The sequence below is a fragment of the Caenorhabditis remanei genome, chromosome III, assembly GCF_010183535.1.
Source record: "Caenorhabditis remanei strain PX506 chromosome III, whole genome shotgun sequence".
In the NCBI taxonomy this organism is placed as follows: domain Eukaryota; kingdom Metazoa; phylum Nematoda; class Chromadorea; order Rhabditida; family Rhabditidae; genus Caenorhabditis; species Caenorhabditis remanei.
In genome coordinates this window covers 753,217-774,039 of record NC_071330.1, presented here as the reverse complement: position 1 = coordinate 774,039, position 20,823 = coordinate 753,217, and the positions used below count along the sequence as shown (strand labels likewise).

General features: G+C 38.7%; 4 protein-coding genes across 4 annotated transcripts; 1 reads left to right on the top strand and 3 right to left on the bottom strand.

Moving 5' to 3' along the window:
- Positions 1–573: 573 nt before the first annotated feature.
- On the bottom strand, positions 574–2,784 carry GCK72_008310 (uncharacterized protein; the record flags this gene model as incomplete). Its single annotated transcript, XM_053726762.1, has 3 exons — positions 574–1,139; positions 2,057–2,641; positions 2,733–2,784. 3 exons carry the CDS (start codon positions 2,782–2,784, stop codon positions 574–576), a joined length of 1,203 nt encoding a protein of 400 aa, XP_053586339.1.
- A 1,339-nt stretch (positions 2,785–4,123) lies between these two features.
- GCK72_008309 (uncharacterized protein) lies at positions 4,124–4,857 on the bottom strand (the record flags this gene model as incomplete). The annotated part of the gene is made up of 2 exons (XM_053726761.1): positions 4,124–4,689; positions 4,806–4,857. 2 exons carry the CDS (start codon positions 4,855–4,857, stop codon positions 4,124–4,126), a joined length of 618 nt encoding a protein of 205 aa, XP_053586338.1.
- Positions 4,858–16,447: 11,590 nt separating this feature from the next.
- Positions 16,448–18,931, top strand: GCK72_008308 (uncharacterized protein; the record flags this gene model as incomplete). Its single annotated transcript, XM_053726760.1, has 6 exons — positions 16,448–16,702; positions 17,026–17,138; positions 17,674–17,854; positions 18,359–18,580; positions 18,631–18,753; positions 18,803–18,931. The coding sequence occupies 6 exons, from the start codon at positions 16,448–16,450 to the stop codon at positions 18,929–18,931; spliced, it is 1,023 nt and encodes a 340-aa protein (XP_053586337.1).
- Positions 18,932–19,196: 265 nt separating this feature from the next.
- On the bottom strand, positions 19,197–20,505 carry GCK72_008307 (uncharacterized protein; the record flags this gene model as incomplete). Its single annotated transcript, XM_003104958.1, has 3 exons — positions 19,197–19,295; positions 20,112–20,263; positions 20,370–20,505. 3 exons carry the CDS (start codon positions 20,503–20,505, stop codon positions 19,197–19,199), a joined length of 387 nt encoding a protein of 128 aa, XP_003105006.1.
- Positions 20,506–20,823: the final 318 nt, after the last annotated feature.

Sequence of the window (20,823 nt, the reverse complement as noted above, 5' to 3'; positions counted from 1 at the left end):
GTGGATCAACCGAGGCTGGGCGTAACTTGCTTAGAACTCGATATTTTGAGCTGTGATATAATACGGGAAAGATGACTATTCAGTAATGTGCAGCGGGCAGAGTTTGAAAAAGAAGAGTATATTTTAATTACAGTAACTAAATTTTTTTGGATTATTAATGCCGGAACTTCAGATTTTCTTTTCCCAGGTCGGATCTGGTACATGTCTGAGGGGTTTTATCTAACCTCCAGTGACTCTTACTGTATATTGAAATAAATAAATGAAAATATCATAAACATATCAAAATAATATTTCATGACAAACCCTTGACTCGAGGCTGCAGTCCTAAAAGTTCACAATGCTCATTCACATTCCAGGTATGCTTATTCATTATTAGAGTACTAGCACGAGCCTCTCACAAGTGTGTCACGTAAAAGCAGGCAAAGACTTGTGGGAGGCTTGGGGAACGCCTGGTTCAGGTTCTGACATAGCTGGTTGTTGATTTTCTCCTGTTTTGCTTTAATATAATTCATTAGAAAGCATTAATAAAAAATAAAACTATTCATTTGGAGAGGTATGTAGAGGGGATCATAACTAATTCTCTAGCTTATCCTTATTTGCAAGATAGCAAGTAAAAGATTCTCTTCTCATATTGTCTACTGCCTCATCCATACGACCGGCCATCTGGCGAAATTTGTGAACCATTGAATCCACATCTTCTCTATCCACTACCTTCTTTGCATTCCGGAATTCCTGTCGATAGATTCCTCGAATCGTAGGGAATCTTTTATCCAAAAACGCGATAACCGGTGGGAAGTTTTTCTCCAAGAAAAACCGGCTATCGAGATTCAGAGAATTCATACTCTCCTCCCGTCTCTCATAGTATTCTTCGATCGTCGGCGCCGCCAGAATATCTTCTTCACTCAGAATCCTTGCACGTTTCCATGGTCCACGTGGTGGCATTCCCAGCGCCGCACGCATTTCTATCATACCAATAAGCAATTGTGCGTGATTTATCAAGATTGAGTTGAAAGTCTCTGCAAACCCATAGCGAAGTGTGTTGCCAGTTATTTCCTCGTGATCTCGATGGGATAAGCAAGAAATGGAGATGTTGGCGAGCTCTTCCTCGATGTTCAGAAGTGAAGTGAATGGTATGGCCTCTGAAAACAAACGAGTTTATATAATAGAGTACTCTCCATAAAGATTACATGAGACTCCTCGTCGTGCTCAGAAGTATTCCTAGAAGCGTTTAAATATTCACAAATATATTGTGCGATTTCAAAAACTTTGTGATACGTTTAATCGGTTTTTGGTCTTTTCAAAGTACACCGTAACGGGAAAAGAACAATCATTTTTTGATGTGTAACCTCCCTTAAGCTTACTTACAAGGGAACTCCTTTTAGAAAATGTCTGAGAATTTGCTGAAAATTGGCTCATAGGTAGTTTCGACCATTCTGAATACGATGGTCATAAAATCTTCTGCCTCTTCCTGCTACGGAGCTCAAAACGAGCATTCAAAATGGTCGACACTACCTATGAGCCAATTTTCAGCAAATTCTCAGACATTTTCTAAAAGGAGTTCTATTGTCAGTATTCATATAACGGTACATTTCTTATAAAAGAAGTGCGATATACACGGAATCCGAAAAATCACAATAGGGCCCCATTCTTCACATGTATTAAAACAACATCAGTCCTTGTAACATCTTATTTAACAAACAACAACTATACCTGCATTTAAGTGAGTGACAAAGAGCAAACAGGCGACAATTGCATTCCTCATTTATACACCTGAAAAATTAGTGTTTTTAAAACAGAAATGAAATATAGAGAAGGGAAATTGAGATATCATTCAAAAGAAATGAAGGAGTCTGTCCAACAATACATATATAAAATGATTTCCCGCCGGAGAGACAAGTGTAAACAATAGGATCTGATAAGGATTATCCAATTAGGAGGTCAACAGCGGGAGGGGTTGAAAAGAAAGCGACCTTATTATATGTATCAATTTATTATAAGAGTATTAAATACAGTATAACTTTTCACAACAAAACCTATTAATAATCAATAATGTTACTTAATCCGTCGGCAATACTGGCAAAAAATTTAACGATAAACGGAATATCCGGATCCTCTGCAATTATATCACGTAGCTCCAGTTTGTTTAATGCTCTATCCAATCTCTTGGCAATGACATAATACTCCGAAGTCAATAGGTCAACGTCTTCTCTGCTAATCGTCCCATTCGCTTCAGGTCGTTCGAGAATTCCTTGAAACTTTTGGTTGTAAATAGTTCGAATCGCTGGAAACCGCATATCCAAAAACGAGGCGGCCATTGTAGCGTTCTTATCAACACGTATTCCGACTTTCGGCTCCTTCCACTCATAGTAGTCCTCTATAGAGGTATCGTTTCCGTCATTTGTTGTCCTACTGTAGTTAGATCCACGTGGCTCCAATCCGAGAGCAGAACGTAACTCTGAGCGACCAATAAGCTTCTGGGCTGGTCTTAGATCCATCCTATCGGAAAACCTTTTGTGATCCTCTGCAGTAAGGTTGGCATAGGCAATCGCTCGGATTTCTTTATCAAGGTCAAGTGGCGCAGATGTCTGGAGGGTCTCGTTTAGGAGAAGCGAGACCTCATCTATGGAGTTGTCGGCGATTTCTGAAGTTTTTTTTGATACTACAAAAGTTGACAAACTTGGATCGAATCAAACTTTTTCGACCATTTTTTTGAAACTCGCAAAAAAGCATACCTGCGTGTGAGTGAGCAGCAAAAAATAGACAGAAGAACAATACTGACTTCATATTTGAAAAAGTAGTGGTTTGACTGACAAACGGTTTGGAAAAGATACAAATCGAATAGTAGGATGCAAACGGATTGTAAAATCTCCCCCTTATTCGGGGAAGATGACCGACTGAACAATACGATTGATAACAGAGATTACATCCGTGCAAATATATCACATGGGAAGAAATAAGGGAATATTGTTTGTGGATCAACCGGGGCGAAACGGGTCGACACGGGCTGGCGCATAGCTCGCTTCAAACGGAGTTCTATAAGGCGGAAGGCGGAATTCCGTTCAACTCTGGTCCCAAGAAAAAAGTAAAGATCAGATCTGCAAATTCGAAATAAACGTAGGACACAACTGTATAAATATTAAAATGCCACCTTTCTAAAAGCTCATAACTTTAAATAACTCATCTGACAAGGGAAGTACATGACGAGGCGGGTTGAACTTTTTCTATAAATTTGACCGTAGGTAATTTGGACCCTGCTGATTCCAAATCTGCAATAAAAATCAGCGAAATCCTCACGTAAACCGAGTTATGACCCGTCAAACTTGCAATTCTACAGTACAAAATTTAAAGTTCACGTAAAAAGCTTAACCACATGAACAAATTGAAAAGTTTGACGGGTCATAACTCGGTTTACGTGAGCATTTCGCTGATTTTTATTACAGTTTTGAAATCCTCAAGGTCCAAATTACCTACGGTCAAATTTATAGAAAAAGTTCAACCCGCCTCGTCATGTACTTCCCTTGTGAAATATGTAGATGAAGTAAGTCAGAGCATGAATACAAAACTTGCAATTGCTTAAACGCTATCTATATTTAGCTTCAATATTGTATCTTGAACCAAAGAATGACAAATTTTCCCTGATTTCTGATCAGAAAAGTCCAAACTGATGTTCCATTTTGTATAGACATGATTTCTTTTTGTTGAACAATGTTTATGAATAGACGTTAACTGGTATAAATTTATACCAGTTCCCCAGGTCGGAACTGGTATAAATTTAGATGGTGTCATTTCAGATTAAGAACATGCCTGAGGGACTTTATCTGACCTCCAGTGACTCTTACTGTATATTTAAATAGTTACATGAAAATATCATAAACATTCGAGGCTGCAGTCCTAAAAGTTCACAATGCTCATTCACATTCCAGGTATGCTTATTCATTATTAGAGTACTAGCGCGAGCCTCTCACAAGTCTAGGCACACATCTCCCACAAGTGCGTCTGGTTCAGGTTCTGACATACCTGGTTTTTGATCCTGTTTTGTTTTAACATAATTCATTAGGAAGCATTAATAAAAAATAAAAAATAAAACATATTCATTTGGAGAGGTATGTAGAGGGGATCATAACTAATTCTCTAGCTTATCCTTATTTGCAAGATAGCAAATCAAAGATTCTCTTCTCATATTGTCTACTGCCTCATCCATACGACTTGCCATCTGGCGAAACTTGTGAACCATTGAATCCACCTCTTCTCTATCCACTACCTTCTTTGCATTCCGGAATTCCTGTCGATAGATTCCTCGAATCGTAGGGAATCTTTTATCCAAAAACGCGATAACCGGTGGGAAGTTTTTCTCCAAGAAGAACCGGCTATCGAGATTCAGAGAATTCATACTCTCCTCCCGTCTCTCATAGTATTCTTCGATCGTCGGCGCCGCCAGAATATCTTCTTCACTCAGAATCCTCTTCCGTTTCCATGGTCCACGTGGTGGCATTCCCAGCGCCGCACGCATTTCTATCATACCAATAAGCAATTGTGCATTATTTATCAAGATTGAGTTGAAAATCTCTGCAAAATAATAGCGAAGTGTGTTGCCAGTTATTTCCTCGTGATCTCGATGGGATAAGCAGGTAGTGGAGATGTTGGCAAGCTCTTCCTCAATGTTTAGAAGTGAAGTGAATGGTATGGTCTCTGAAAACAAACGAGTTTATATAGATAGAGTACTCTCCATAAAGATTGCGTGAGACCTCAAAGATGATATTTGGAGCATTTTTTGGCAAATACTGTTAAAAAGAACTATCATATACCTGCATGAGAGTGAGCTGCAAAAAATAGACAGAGGAACAATGCTGACTTCATATTTGGGTGAGTTGTCGTTTGGAAAACAAAAGGTTTGAAAAAGATGCGTGTCTTAATCGAAAATTAGATGCAAACGGATAGTAAAATCTCCCCCTTATTCGGGGAAGATGACCGACTGAACAATACGAAAGATAACAAAGATATCCGGGGAAATATATCACGTGGGGAGAGAAAAAGAGAAATTGCTAGTGGATAACGCGGGCGTGAATCGCTTTAAACTGACTGTTATGAGCTGAAAAGTATACCTAAATGTAGATCTCGGCGAGTTCTATATTTCTGATATAATATGGGCCGGATGGTCAGTTGTTAATATGCTGCTAACCGGGATAAAGTGTCAAACCACTCAAAAATAGCCCAAAAACCATTCTAGCACAGCCAACCAGTAGATCTCGCTGACAAGGGAAGACTTTGAACACGCCGCTTTCAATCGATGTATAAATTGGGACACATGTACTTTCGTCTACGTGGAACCCACTTTTGCTGTCAAAACCGGATCAATCTTCCTGCTAGCCGATGTATGAGTCACCAAAGTTTTCATATGTTAAAGATGTTGTGCACACTTTTCATAACACCGATAGGTACATACGGTACGGTACATTAACAATTAGCCATCCTGCTCGTAGTAGGTCACAGACGTAGAACTCGTTGAGATCTCCATTTTGGTATATTTTTCAGCTCATAATGTTGAATTTCAAACAAGTTATGTCCCGGCCCGGTTCGCAAGTCAGAGCATGAATACAAAACGTGAAATACCTTAAACGCTACCTATATTTAGCTTCAATATTGTATTTTGAATCAAAAAATGACAAATTTTCCCTGATTTCTGATCAGAAAAGTCCAAACTGATGTTCCATTTAGTATAGACATGATTTATTTTTTCGAACAATGTTTATGAATAGACGTTGATTGAGAAGGTCTTCTCAATGGAGGGATCAAAGGTGTCTGGAGTTCTTTTTTGATGAGTTATTCATTTTTTGTCTATGGCTAGGATCCAGAGTCGTGGAAGGATCCAGGGTCAAAATATATGGCTGTGTAGGCACTGTGTTTTTCTCTAAATATGTATATCGGTTATTACTAACTTGGCAAGGCCTCCAGGTGACCGTGGAGTTACGGGTCGTGACCTTTACCATTGGAAAGCTGAGAATACGCTGATTCCAAATATATACTCACTTTGTGCCTTTGAGGTCTAGTATTCAAGAAAAACGAGGTCAAAGTTTGGACCGCTGACAAGTCATTACCTTGTCATCACGGTCACCTGGAGGCCTTCCCTAGTAAAGCTAGTAGTTTTTAATACGATTTTTTTGCAAAATTTCCGTTCTAGTGACATATATCTCGATCATTTCCTAGTTAGAGAGTCACTAAGTTTTTACTTTAACTACCATGAGTAATTAACAACTTACAGGGTGGCGCAGAATTACCCGCACAAGCTATAAGAGCTATATCTAAAAAAGTAAAAGTCAGAAAACCCTGGGAATCAGCAAAAAGTTTATTCTTGATCATATCAACAATTATCAGTTAATCTTGTACCATCCGACCTCCTCTATTTTCGATGACAGCACGAAGAAGTCTAGGGTAGGCGTCGATAGTTGCACGCAGGTAATCTGGGGACTCGGATTTCGCGCTTAATTTTTGTATCTCAAGACGGAGTGAAGCTTTTTCGAAAAACTTTTTTTCACACCTATGTAACAAAGGGAGATGCATACGATAATGATGTTATCTACAAGCTCCCGTTTGATCTACATGCCGAAACAGGAAGTCTACTTTGTAGGAAGAGCAATTTGGACTCGGCGGTCCCATTTATCTAAAACAAAACCGATTGATCTGAATTTCGGCAGAATGGTGAAAAACTTAAAAATGAACAAAAATTTAAATAATACGCGCACCGCAATCGCGTCAATCGCCTTGTCAAACGTTTTTGCGGGTAATTTTGCGACACCCTGTAATTGAGTTCTCTACATAGATTCCTCTGGGTTTCTTCAAAGACCATCTATCTTCCCCTCAATACATATGTTCTTCTCTTTCTTCTCTTTTTCCTTACTCCCCTGGTTGCTCAGAAACACATAATAAAACAACAATTTCCGCAGAGAGAGAGACCGACTTAACTCTGCTCTCACTAAGAAATAGGATGGGAGCAAAAAAAGAAAGAAAAGAAGGGAGAATCACTTTTCTTCTCCATACGGGCGCCGCTTTTGTTGTTACATCACTAAGAAATTTAATGGGAGAGAGAGGAAGAGACCAGAGCAGGAGAGGACGTAGACAAAAGTACATCATCGTAAAACGAGAAGCGTATTTGTCTGTCTGTGTGTCCTGAGCGTCTGAATGTCTGGATGCTCTAGAATCGTTAGTTATTCTTATACCACTGTTCATGCAACAGCGCTCTACCGGAATCTCCGTGCCGTGCTAACTAGGAAACTTAGGTCGGTCTGTGTGTTGGAGTGTCCGGATTTCTTGGTTTCTGTATTTCTTCAACGATTTAATGATATCTAAGAATGCTGACTGGCTCTTTGAGTGTAACTTCTGTCTGGCGCACCTTGAACGCGTTTTCTGAAATTTCGGATTTTCTTCTCATTTTGTGAGTACTGGTCCCGTGTACTCCAACAGGCGTGCACCGCCCATCTTTGGTATTTGTTGGGGGCGGTCTAGAAAAAAAGGTCTAAAAAAAGAGGTGTGTGAGTACTCGGGATCAAACTTGACTCATGGGAAACTACATAGTTGCCATGAAACCAAAGTTCAGAGTGTGTTATAATAAAAAAGTTATATCATTAAGAGAAAGGATGGCCTAGAAACCGATTATTTCACGTCAGCTTCAAGAAATTTTTAAAATTTGAGTACCTGGCGTGTCTTTTACGCGTTTTTGAGCTATAAAATAGTCAAATCGAAGCTAGTATCCTGTTTGCATGAAACCCATTTGAAAAGATAGCGACGTTTTGAAACGGGAAATTTCAAAACCGGATAAATGGGATTTTCCTAAAGCTTGAAAATGTTGTTCATCCTTTCGAATTTGCAATATTTTTGAGGTTTTTTGCAGCAAAACTATAAACTTTTACCAAAAATTTTAATTTTATCTATTTTCAGGACTATTTACAGCAAAATAAATGTGTAGTGATCTTGGTCCTAAAGTTATGGTGATACATATAAAATCTGTTTGGTTGCAAAACTACCCTTCCCGTTTCTCCAATTCCATTGAGCTATCCCGAGACCACTAAAAGTATATCAAACCCAATTTTTCCGTCATCCCAACCCACTCATTCTCCCACAGTATGACGCGATGTCTCCCCCATTTCTCCCTCTCCCCCGGATCTTCTAAAATCTTCTAAAATCTTCTAAAAACCAACTTTCGATATCAATATCTCATCCCCCCACGTCTTCGCAATTACAGATTCATAAAATGGCGGCGAGAAGGATTGTTATTCATGAATTCATATGGTAGCGTGTGAAAGAATCTCGTTTTCTCTTTTCAAGTAGTCGTCGTCCGGAATGCAAGTAAAACTCCACGGAAAGAAGGAGAGATGGAGCAAATTATTCATGAAATGAGGTATGTGAGAGATCTCAGCCTTCTGAGAGGACTCCGTAGTACTGACTGACTGGAGGCAGATTTTTGATTCATAAGATCCTTTGATAGCAAAGTCTCTTGCCATTTTGAAAAAAAATCATTTGTTTTTAAAGGCGCATGGAACTTTTTGAAAACGGTACTTCAGTTGGGTACCTCAGTTTGTGACAGTAGTTTCCTATTTTAGAAAAATGCAGTGCTAAAGTTTACTTGCTTCTGTCAATGTTCATGCGACTTTGGCTCACGAAAACGATTGGTGCGATGATAACCCTTATACAGTAACCCAAATAGTCATGGTTTGTAACAGAGCGCACTAGCTTATTAGCATTTCACCAACCCGTTCTGAGATATACTAGATAAAGTTGGATGTGCCTTTAAAAGAGGTGGATTTTTTTCCGATTTGATATTAATTTGTAAGTTTCCTCACTGAACATTGTTTACTACTCGCTCAAGCAGAAACTAGAAACTAAAGTAAGCAGTGTGAGGTGTTCGGAACGGTTCGGTAAATTTACCGATACATTTTTATCTGGAAACTTACAGGTAAATTTTCTTGCGTCTTTTTGGCTCCAAGAGTTGTATGTTTTCGGGGCTTTTGAGATTCCGTCACCAAATTATAATCCATACTTACAAACCTAGCCGACGCGTAGCTCGCTAAAAACACAATATAATGAGCTGAAAAATATACCAAAATGTAGATCTCATCACGTTCTACAAATGTGACTCACTACTGGTCGGATGGTAATTCGTATAAGAGCCGCGAACCGGGCTAGAATACCTTTTTGATCATTATCGAGTTTTTTGGCACTGTTTGCACGTATGGTATGGTAAAACTCCCCTCACCAGCTATCCCTCACTCTTATGCTCAAACTCATTAAATATGTGTTCACTAAATATTTCAACACTTACCAGAAACCTCGAGCAGAGTTTTCAGAGAATTCTAAACGCTCTTTTCTGACTCATTTTCTCATTTCTTGGCAGCTTTCCAGAAAGTTTTTAGTCTTTCTTTTTTCCTGTTCTCCGCCAAACTCTCACACTTATTATTCACGGATTTCCTCGAAAAATGACGTTATTCTGCATAATTGTTGAAACTGAGCAATTTCAAAGTGCCTTGAATTTCAATAGAGCGCATTTCCACTATCTCAAAAAATTCCGTCGTTTCTGACTAACAAAATCTAGAAAAAAAGAAATTAGCTTCATAAGTTTTGTGAGTATGTCTGAATCCCTTTCCCCCCATCGAGTATATTTATACAAACAAGCTTAAATCAATTGGCTTCCCCACTCCTTTCGGATTTTCTCTTTATTTTTTCATATTCTCACACACCTACTTTTCTTCCTATTTCTCTTATGTCTCTTGTTGTTTCAATATAACATTTTTTGGCTGGATTTTTAGTGGGTTCCAGTGGTGGAATAGCTTGTTTTCAGGTTGAAACGGGATACCTTAAACCCTAGAAACCATACTATACATTTGTTTCCAAATATTTGGTTTTGAAATGGCAATGTTGCATATTTTAAGCGAGCTTGAAGAAATTCTTAAAATTTGCGTGTCTGGCGTACCTTTGGAGCTATATAATAGTCAAATCAAAGCTATACCTAGTTTTCATTTAATCTATTTCAAAGGATGGGGACGTTTCGAAACGGGTAACTTCAAAAACCGGATAAATGAGATTTTCCACAAATTTTCATTGTTGAGCCTCTTGGTATCATCCTCGCCGTTTCGAAACTTCTGTTTTATAACGGGACATCTGTTTTTTAAAGGAACTCGTTTATTCTTAGAATTCATGACTAGAAAACCATGTTGAAACCTGATTTTTCCTAATCTTTGGCTCTAAAACGGCTCGGTTTTAAAACTTCCTAAGGCATTTTCTGGCGTGCCTTGTGCGCATCTCCAACGTCTTTTTTTAAGTTTCCAAACGTCCCGCTTTTTTGAAAAACTTGAAGAAAGAAAAACAAACTGGAGCGCATTTTCCATAGTCACTAGGGAAGGTTATGTAGTCAGTTTGGAGTTACAAGACACGGTCTCTATCATTGGAAAGCTGAAATCACGCTGACTCTGAATTTCACCAAAATGGTTTCCTTTATAACTTTGTCAGTTTTGGTCGGATCGGGAAGATTTTTATAGCATTCGAAAGCTCTCGTTTTTCTTTATCGATATGACCTAAATTAAATAATTTTCCGTTAAACATGAAGCTTTAATGATAGATGGACTATGCCGTGAGAGTTGGTCCATCTTTTGGGTTGGTTAAATGACAATATGAGCAAGACCTCAAAACCTCACCTGAGAGCCCATTCACGTGAATCTACCGGTTTTCGAGAAACAATTTTGTTTTATTTCAGTGATACAGTAACTCTAGCCTCCTCAATCTCAAAATTTCCCAATCTTATATTCTGGCACACCACCACCACCACCAGCAACACAATAAAAACACAGAAACATGTGTGTCTTGAAATTGAAGTGACTTGTTCCCCCCTAAAAGGGGGGGGGAGCAAAAAAGGAAAAGAGCACTCATAAAATATTCGTCCCCCCCCCTCTTGGCCTCTACTCCTGCTATAAATCGTGGCACCTTTTTTGTTGTTTCCCCCCATCTCCTCCTTCTTTCCTTTAAAATCGAGCCTGAGCACTTGTCATTTTTCGTTTCCTTGTGTTTTTACTCATACCGAATTCTTTGGGTTCTTTGGGCGTTTAGGCCATCATCTAAGTTTTTTTCTCTTTTTTTAGGACAGTTTAGAACTGCCCGTAACTGTGACGCTTTGCAACCAGTTTTTTTGCCTTATCAAATAAGTTAGATGAGTAAGTTCGCAATTTTGCATTAGAGCGCATTTGCACACAATAAATCGGACGTAGTCTACCATTTTATGATGTTCCGTGGAGCGCACTTACCATAGTCTTCAAATTGTTTTTTGCATTTTTGTATTATAATAAACTAAGACGTTTCTGACGTCTAGGCGCGCCTTGAATACGAAAGAAAAACAAATTGTCGTCAGAAGAGGCGTGTCTCTAAATCCCTTCGAATCCTAAATCCTCCCAAACCCTGCACTAAAATAGAATCAAACATCTGCCAGCCCAGTCTACTTTTCTCAGTTTTCGTCGAAAGTTTTTTGTTTAATTCTATGACTTCTTGGAATCTTGATTTTCTCATAGTTTTCCAAGAAAAGCAATGCTACCTGAAAACCTTGTCCTCGAGTCTTTGGGCATTTCTAGAACGTTTTAAAACCGATATCTTTCGAAACTGAGACATTTCAATACTAAGATACTAATAAATCGTTTCAGAAGCGTAAGTTAGAGACTTGAGTATAGTTTTTTTGTAGTAATGTCTCAATTTCCAATTTTTGAAACATCCGCTGTTATAAACTCCCCGACGGTTTCAATTTGTCTTACTAGGGAAGGATCCCGAGTCAAGATGGAGTTACAGGTCGAGATATATATCACTAGAACGGAAATTTTGCGCTGATTTCAAATCTGTATTCCAATTTTGCTAAACGATCTCGTTAAAAAAGTTATTCGCGTTTTTGTGGCTTCTCAGTGCAAAAATGAGCATTTGCAAGACTCCCAAAATTAACATTTTTCTCATTTTTTTCAAATTTTTTTGTGTTGTACGTGCAGTTCCAATCATGTAAATTGTATTGTTGGCGTTGGAACTTCAGAAAATTTTCAGACAAATTTTTTGTAGATGGGTCATTTTTGAAAATTTAAGAAACTCCACAAAAATTTTCCTGAAAATAAGTTCCGAAATCAAACTATGCCAAAACCATCTTTACATCCGTAGTCATACGTACAAAACAAAAAAATTTGAAAAAAATAAGAGAAATTTTAATTTTGGGAGTCTTGAAAATGCTCATTTTTGGACTGAGAAGCGACAAAAACGGCAATAACTTTTTCACAGAATCGTTTAGCAAAATTGGAATACAGTTTTGAAATCAGCGCAAAATTTCCGTTCTAGTGATATACATATATCTCGACATGTAACTCCATCTCGACTCGGGATCCTTCCCTAGTTAGTTTCAAAACGTCAGCTTCAGAATCGTCTTGGTTTTGAAATGTCCTGGTTCATAAGTGACCGGTTTTTAACAGTTTCAACATGTGATGTTTTTTCGGTTAGCGTTAGGTCCTAAGTCAATTTTTTTTGGAAAATCAAAAAGGGTCAGTTACGAATTGCCTTGGTATCAAAACGTTCGGTTTCAAATGTCCCAAATCGCAAATCTCTGATTACGTGCTGGCTAACATTCTAAAGTCTTTGGATTCCTGGATCATTTTCCAGAAACCTCTCAACTTCAGCCACCAAAACGTGGTAGTCGGTTTCAGTCGGTTTCGGAGCGTCTAAGTTTTTAAATATCTGTTTTCAGGACGTCCGAAGCAAAAATCTTTTAAAACTTCCGAATCCTTGGCCTTGCCAACCGACGCTATTCTACCACCGCGGGCCGGGAAAAAAGTGCCAAAAAACGCGAACATGACCTGAAGAGCCCGGGCCTCGATACATTAACAAATATGTATCCGGCCCAAAATAGGCCACAGATATAGAACTCGTCAAGATCTACATTTTGGTATATTTGTCATCTCATAAGGTTGCGTTTTAAGCGATGCGCCTCGGGAAGTTTTGGTATCTTAAAATCCTGTTTCAAAACGTCCCAGTTTTCCATCTTTTGTGTTCCTAGGCAATCTCTAAACCGATTCTTGATCTCCGTAGGTACCGTACCCTAAAACCCAATTTGCTTCTTCTCCTCTACCCGGATTTGACAAATTTCTTCCAATTTTTCCTCTTTTCACCACCAGAACCCAATCTCCATTCAGTTCCCAATTTCCAATTTCAATAGGGGGCTATCCATCTGGGGGGTGCCTCATCTCCTTCTTCTTCTTCTCTCATCCGTTGTGTTCCATCCTTTGCCCCTCATTTTCCGTTTCATCCCTTCCCCTCCCCTTTCTACTCCAATATAAATAGTGTTTTGTGGAGAAGAAGAGATGGGGAAGGACTCCCCCTCTCCAAGTATGTGTTAAATCGTTTCGTTTTCCGTGTGCTGGCCTCCTTCTGGTGGTGGTGTGGAGAGGAGAAGAGGACCTATTTTAAATTGAGATCCGGCTCATCCTCCTCTTATTCTACACTTTTGGGTTAGCTTGCTTTTCACTTTTCTCTAGTACAGTAGCACCTGAGCACCCCCAAGATTTTTTTCCTGGTGGTTCCTGCTATTTTCCATTGTCATATTCTTACTCAACTCGCCGAGACGATTCGAATGAGTATAACCATGCCATGGTTCTGAGCGATTTTGAAATTTTTGAAATTTTGGGTCTCACCACGAAAACTACTACCTTAATTTTTTTTTTCCCTGATGGTTCCTGCCATTTTTCACTGTCCTATTCTGACTCAGCTCGCCGAGACGATTCGAATGAGTATAATCATGTCAGTATTCCGTTCACTTTAGGGTCTCGCCGCGAAAACCGTAATATACCTACCGTAGTTTCGTGTCAGGACCCAAATTTTCAAATTTTCAAAATGGCTCGGAATATAGTCATGATTATACTTATTTGAACCGTCTTGACGCGCTGAGTTCGAAAAACTTATTTTTATCAAGAAATTCCCTAAAACTGCGGTTCAAAATAGTTTTTTTTAAAAACCAGTTTTTGAAAAATATTTCGGTAGTAACTAGGCCCACTTGAAAAATTTTGACATATTCAAATTCAGCGCATCAAGACGGTTTGAATGAGTATAATCATGCCATGATTCTCAGCGATTTTGAAATATTTTCGAAACTTTGGGTCTCACCACGAAAACTGCTACCGTAATTTCGTTGCGAGACCCGAATAATCTTAATCAAAAGTGGTCAGAACCTTGGCATGATTATACTCATTCGAACCGTCTTAACGCGCTGAATTCAAAAATATAATTGGCTTTCATGGGAAATGCGACGATGATCAATTTTACCATTTTAAGCCTAAAAATCATCCGGTTCTTTAAACCGGATTTTTGGGACGGGACCATGAAATTTTTTGATAAAAATACGATTTTCGAACTCAGCGCGTCAAGACGATTTGAATAAGTATAATCATGACTATATTCCGTGCCATTTTGAAAATTTGAAAACTTGGGTCCCGGCACGAAACTACGGTAGCTAGATTCGTGGCGAGACCCTAAAATGAACGGAATATTGACATGATTATACTCATTCGAACCGTCTCGACGAGCTGAGTAAGAATATGACAAGAAAAAATGACAAAAGCCGCCAGGGAAAAAATTTTGAGTGTGCTTTAAAAAAATTTGACGCTCAAAAATATGATTTTCGGGTACTTTGTCGTTATAAATCGTCTCATTTTTCATTTCTACATTTCGCTACACCCATTATTATTATGAGAGTGCCCCCTTCCTCTTCATCTCAATTTCCTCTCTCATCCCTTCTCCTTCTCATTACAAATTCCGCAAGAGACCGCCCGTTTTTATTTTCTTCTGAGATTCTTCTTTTCCTTCTTATTTCTTTTTGTCGTCGTCTTCTAGAATAGAAGACGTTCGAATTTCAATAATCAATTATTCTTTTCAGAGCCGTCGTCCGCCTTTTTATATTTTTGAGTGGAAATTCGATTCGAGGAGAGCACTTTTAATAACATAGCAACCATCTCGAAAGGACGACAAAGAAAATAAGCAATCATTATTTTTCAACAACATCAGGTGTGTGTAGGTGTATAGAAATTGGATGGAGAATGAAAAATTTTAGTTTTCAAAAAAAAAATTTTTGGTTTTTTTACGACTAACTTTGAGAAGGTGTCAAATTTCTGCCAGGTTATTATACTAGTTTGGGAATTTATTTTTCCAGTTGACAACTATTTTTTATGAGCTTTTTTGTATGATATTAGCACGGCACGCTTCTTACAACCGCGCTCTACCGAAACCAGAGAAAATGTGTGCGAAATTGAGAGACTCAGAGAAAAAGAGACATGTCTCAAGGGAATTTCGGTGGAGCGCAGTTGTAAGAATTGGGCGCAGCGAATATTAAGTGAAATTTCGTTACTCAAAAAAATGGAAAGTTTGGCAATTTCTACAGTAATTCTACAGTAGTCGGTGATGTTTTAGAGAAAATGTGAGACCTAGTGGTCAAATTATGGTGAAAATTTCATTTTCATCTCAAAAACGATTAGCAAAAGTTGGCGCCAAAAAGTTCAAAATTTTAAATTTTTTTTTTTGCAAAAAAGTCAAATTTTCGGCTATGATTCAGAATTAGAAGAAATGCTGAAAAATTATTAGAAATGTTTATTTTTTGGATGAAAAATTGAAAAAATGTCAAAAAATATATTATTTTTTTTAAGCCGAGTCTGCGGACCTTGACAAGTATGGGTTTTTCTAGAAGATGGAAAAAAATTCAGAATTTTTTGTCTCAATTTAAGCAAAACTTTCGAAACCTTGAAAATTAAGAGTTAAGAATTTTAGTATCTTCAAAAATGTTGCTCAAAATTAATCTGAACTCGATTTCCAAAAAATTTCAAAAAAAAATTTTTGACAACTTTCCAAATTTTGACCTAAAACTTTAAAAACTCAATTTTAGCTATTAAATTTTATACGTTTAAATTTTCAAACCTCTAATCTATAATCCCTGAAATTTTAATAAACACCGTCCGAATGCACACTGACCTACACTCTCTCAAAGTTGACCAATTTCCTATTTTTCGAAAAAATTACTAACTTTGATGACTTATAACTTTCTCAAATGTTGGTTTGATGTCAAGAAATTAAGTGTATCATGTAGATCAAACCTGGATCTTCATTTTTGTAGTAGACAACTTTTTTCTACGACTTCTCCCCGGAGAGTTATAGCCAGTTTTCCGCACCTACAAATTTTGCTTAAAAAGAAAAAAATTCTAACTTTGAGATGGTTTCACCGGTTTTCATTTGGTCGTATCGTTAAAAGTTTTGCCAGGTTACTGTACTAGTCTAGACCTTCATTTTTGCAGTTGACAACTTTTTTGTACGACAGATCCCCTGAGAGTTATAGGTAGTTTTCAACTGCACCTCAATTTTTCCATTTTTTTAAAATCTCATTTTTTCAACTATTTCCAGATCTCCTATGCGCTTCGAATGTAGCCAATTCCCTCTATTCCTCATCCATCTCTTCTTCATCTCCTTCAAATCATCAAATGCCAGTCAAAATTATCAGTGGTCTTATGACTCGGACGTGTTCGGCGGTCCCGATTTCTGGGGTCTCGTGGAGAAGGATTGGTGGATGTGTAAGAAGGGAAGACTCCAATCACCAATCGATATTCAACCAGATCGATTACTATTCGATGCCAGTGTTAAGCCAGTTCGGTTGGATAAGTTGCCGGTGAGTCTTTTTTCTTCAAATTTTATGGTGCGGCGCGGTCGCGTCGCGGTTTTTTCAAAAAATGAATGCTATATTCAGATAGAGCTCATCGAGACGTTTCGAATGAGTATAAACATGCCTATGTGTTAGTTGGGGTCTCGCCCCGAAAACCGCAATTTACCGTAATATAGCTACCGTAATTTCGCGGCGAGACCCAAAATTTCAAAACTCAGCGAAACCCGGGCATGATTATACTCATTCAAAGCGTCTCAACGAGCTCTATTCGAATCTTTCATTTATTTTCTGAAAATAGAAAACAATTCCCGAAAATTCCACGATTCCAGGTCCTGTCGGAGTTTGTGAACACCGGTCAAATGGTGAGAATTCGAATCGGATATTCGGCAAAAAAGCCGTCGGTTAATATTACAAGCGGTCCGCTATACGGGTATAGATATCGGTGAGTTTTCGGGGTACCATATGGTACTGGGCTATGGTACCCTTATGGTAGTCATGGTACTTACGGTCATATGGTACTCATGGCACTTAGGGTACTAATGTACTGACAATGGTACCATATGGTACTGGACTATGGGTACCGTATGGAACCATGGTACTCGTGGTAGTGGACTATGGTACCAAAGTCACCATATGGCACTATGGATCACAGCCACTACTCTGGGTTCCATATGGTATTTCTAGTGCTGACCTATAGTATTGAACTATGGTACTGGACTATGGTACCGGTCTATGGGTACTATATGGTACTGGCAATGGTACCCTTATGGTACTCATGATACTTACAGTCTTATGGTACTCATGGTAGTTATGGTACTAACAATGGTACCATATTGTACCGACCTATAGTTGACATATGGTACTGGACTATGGTACTGGTCTATGGGTACCATATGGTACTGGGCGAATGGTACCCATTCTTGAGTACCATACTTTTCCCCATACCCCATACTCCACCCAATTCCATATTTTGCCAGGGTACAACGCATCGATTTTCATATGGGTCGTGGAACGGAGAACGGCAGCGAACACACGATAAACGGTCGCCGTTTTCCGATGGAAGTGCAACTAGTCGCATTCAATACGGATCTATATCCCAATTTTACGGCCGCATCGAAATCTCCCCATGGTATTGCGATACTGTCCGTTCTGGTGGATGTGAGTTTTGAAAATTTTGAATTTCGCGCCAAAAGTGCAGTAGAGCGCGTTTCTAATCGAAAAAGTTAAGTTCAATGAAGCAAGTGCGCTCTATCGCACAAATTCTAAAGTTTTCAAATTTCGCGCCAAAAATTTTGTATTTGAGCGTAGCGAGTTAGAGCGCGTTTGCACATTAAAATTTTTTCGAATTTTTGCGCCAAAAGTGCAGTAGAGCACACTTTCAATCGCAAAAGTTAAGCTCAATGAAGCAAGTGCGCTCTATCGCATCTTTTCGCTTTCTGTCTGAATATGCGCTCTATCGCACGATTTTTTTTTTCAAATTTCGCGCCAAAATTTTATTAGAGCGTATTTGCACTACCACCGTGAAAACAAAAAGTGCAGTAGAGCGCATTTTCATGCCAAAAGCTTAAAATATCCGTAAAAACGCGCTCTACTGCTAAATTTCTGTGCAGTAAACGCGCCCCACCGCATTGTTTTCCCCAGCCAAATTCAAATTCTCTTCAGTTCGGCACCCAAACGAACCAGGAGCTTATCAAGCTAACCGTCGCCACCGCCAGCATCAGTTACAAGGATCAACGTGTCCAAATGGCGGATTTCGAGCCGTGGCGGCTGCTTCCCTTCACTCGAGATATCATCACTTATGAGGGCTCACTGACATCCCCCGGATGCCATGAGACAGTCACATGGATCATTTTGAATCAACCTATATTTATCACAAGGGAGCATGTGAGTGCCTTTGGCGCGCGTTTTCAAACAAAAAAACTTGAAAATTCCAGTTCGAAGAATGGTCCCATCTATACCTATCAATGGAGGGTGCCGAGAAAGTCCCGGTGGCTCCGAATTTCAGAAAAATTCAAGAAACTAATAATCGATTAGTGCGAACTAATATTCAGCATAAGGTAAGCCTTGGGTATACCTAAAATCTGAAAGTTTATTTTTTATTTTCAGATGAGTTACAACTGTAACGTGTCCGTCAACAAAATCCACTACCGTGCGAATCATCTGTCGTCCGGATCTGCCTCATCTGAAAAACAAAAACAACACTCAACTAGGCGCCATAATAATCCGTTTGTCTAATGCTCAAAAATAATATTTTGGAAAATATAAATATTTTTCGTCTCTAAAATTTTTGTCTTTTTTCGACGACTGTTTTATACAATTCTGAAACTAAACATTTGCGCAAAACATGCCTCTGAATCGTTCTTGAATGAGGAGAAGGGTGGGAAGAATGAGGAGAACAAAACTAGAACAACACACAAATGAATCAAATGGAAAGGAAGACGAAACAAATAAAATTGAAATATTTTTATTTTTTCCCTCTTTCTGTAGTTTGTAGTGGTGTTTAGTGCTTCTCGCGTTCGGCCTCGAATCCGGTTCCTGGCACGAATTGCTCGGCCTTGTTGTGGAACAACGAGTGGTTTCCGTCTCCCCATGGGAATGGCTGAAATTGGATATTTTGTGGAATTAGGTTTTCGCGAGGGCTTCGAGATCGCTTGGGAGGATTGTTTCCAAATGTTTTTAGGACTAATCTGGGGGGTGGGGTTTAGAGTTACAATGCACCGTCTCAAGACGAATTTTCGAGATTTGAAGTAGTTTTTAGTTGTAAAAATTGTATTCGAATTGCGAAATGTCGGAAGAGAAATTATCCATTTTCTGGGAAAGATACCTTTTATTCAAAAAAATTCGCTTCCCGATACCAAAAATACAGTTAGCTAGGAGATTTTAAACGGAAAGGTTAGAAAATCGGCTCGAAATCGTCCTCTTAGGAAAATTTTGCTTTCGGATTTCAAAATTATGGTTAATTGGGTCAAATTATGACGATTACAGCGATTTTTAGTGGGTAAGTTGAATAATCAGCACAGAACCCTTTCTAATTAGGAAATTCTGTTTAAAATTCATTTTCCCGAAGAATTGGGTAGATTTTCCGATTTCGAGGTGAAATTTTGAGCCAAAAATCAGATTTCGACTGTTTCCGATGGGAAAAATGGCTTGGAGAGTGAACAAGCAACTGATATTTGAATCACAGTTAGCTAACTCAAAATTGCGACAAGTCTTGCGGTAATTTGCTGAAAAAAAAGTAATTAACTCGAAAAGTATCCTAAACCCGATGGTATTTGAGAAAACAACTATTTCATTGAAATTCACATCAATTCGATGCGATATCGAATAGAAAATCATGACTTCGGCCTGTTTTTTGCGAACTTCACGATTTTATTATTTAATTCCCAATTTTTTCACACATCTGAACCAAAATTACCTTGTTGCGGACGTTCAAGAAGGCGTACTCAACGTGCTCTGGACGCTCGTGGCTCATATGCTTCTTATGATCCTTGAAGGCGGCATACATGGTGAGGGCCAGGCATGGGATCGAGGCAATGTAGAAGATCTTCTTCCAGGTCTCCGAGGCATCTGGAAATTTAATTTTTGAACAAAAATCTCTTGAAAATCGCTGATTTCAGAATATTTTAACGAAAAAAAAGTTAAAATGTTCAGCTCAACCGGCACAAAAACTCACTTTGGTTGGTCTTGAGTGGTGTGACGTACGACGATTTGAATCCGTCAACGTTGTGGGATCCGTAGAATGGTCCAGACGAATTACGTTGGAAGGTCTTGACGACCGAGCGGGAGGCTGGCTGTGCGAGACGGTTCATGGCGGATACCTGGAACAAAAATAGTTAAAATTTGAGAAAAATTGTGAAAAAAGTGGTAAAATCAGAAAAGTCACGTAGGACAGCGACAGAAAGCAAAGATGTTTACGAGGAAAGTGGAGGAAATCGGAGAAAAATCATGTGACTAGTTGTTGAAGGGGGAGAAAGTACAGATTTCGGGCAAAATATGATTTTAACGAAGAAAATAGTTAGAAATGAAGGTTTTGTAGCTGAAAACTGATAAAACTTTATCGTGACAACCTGTAATCGAAAAAATCGGAGAAAAACTATAAAAAATATAACTTTCAACCGAAAATAGTG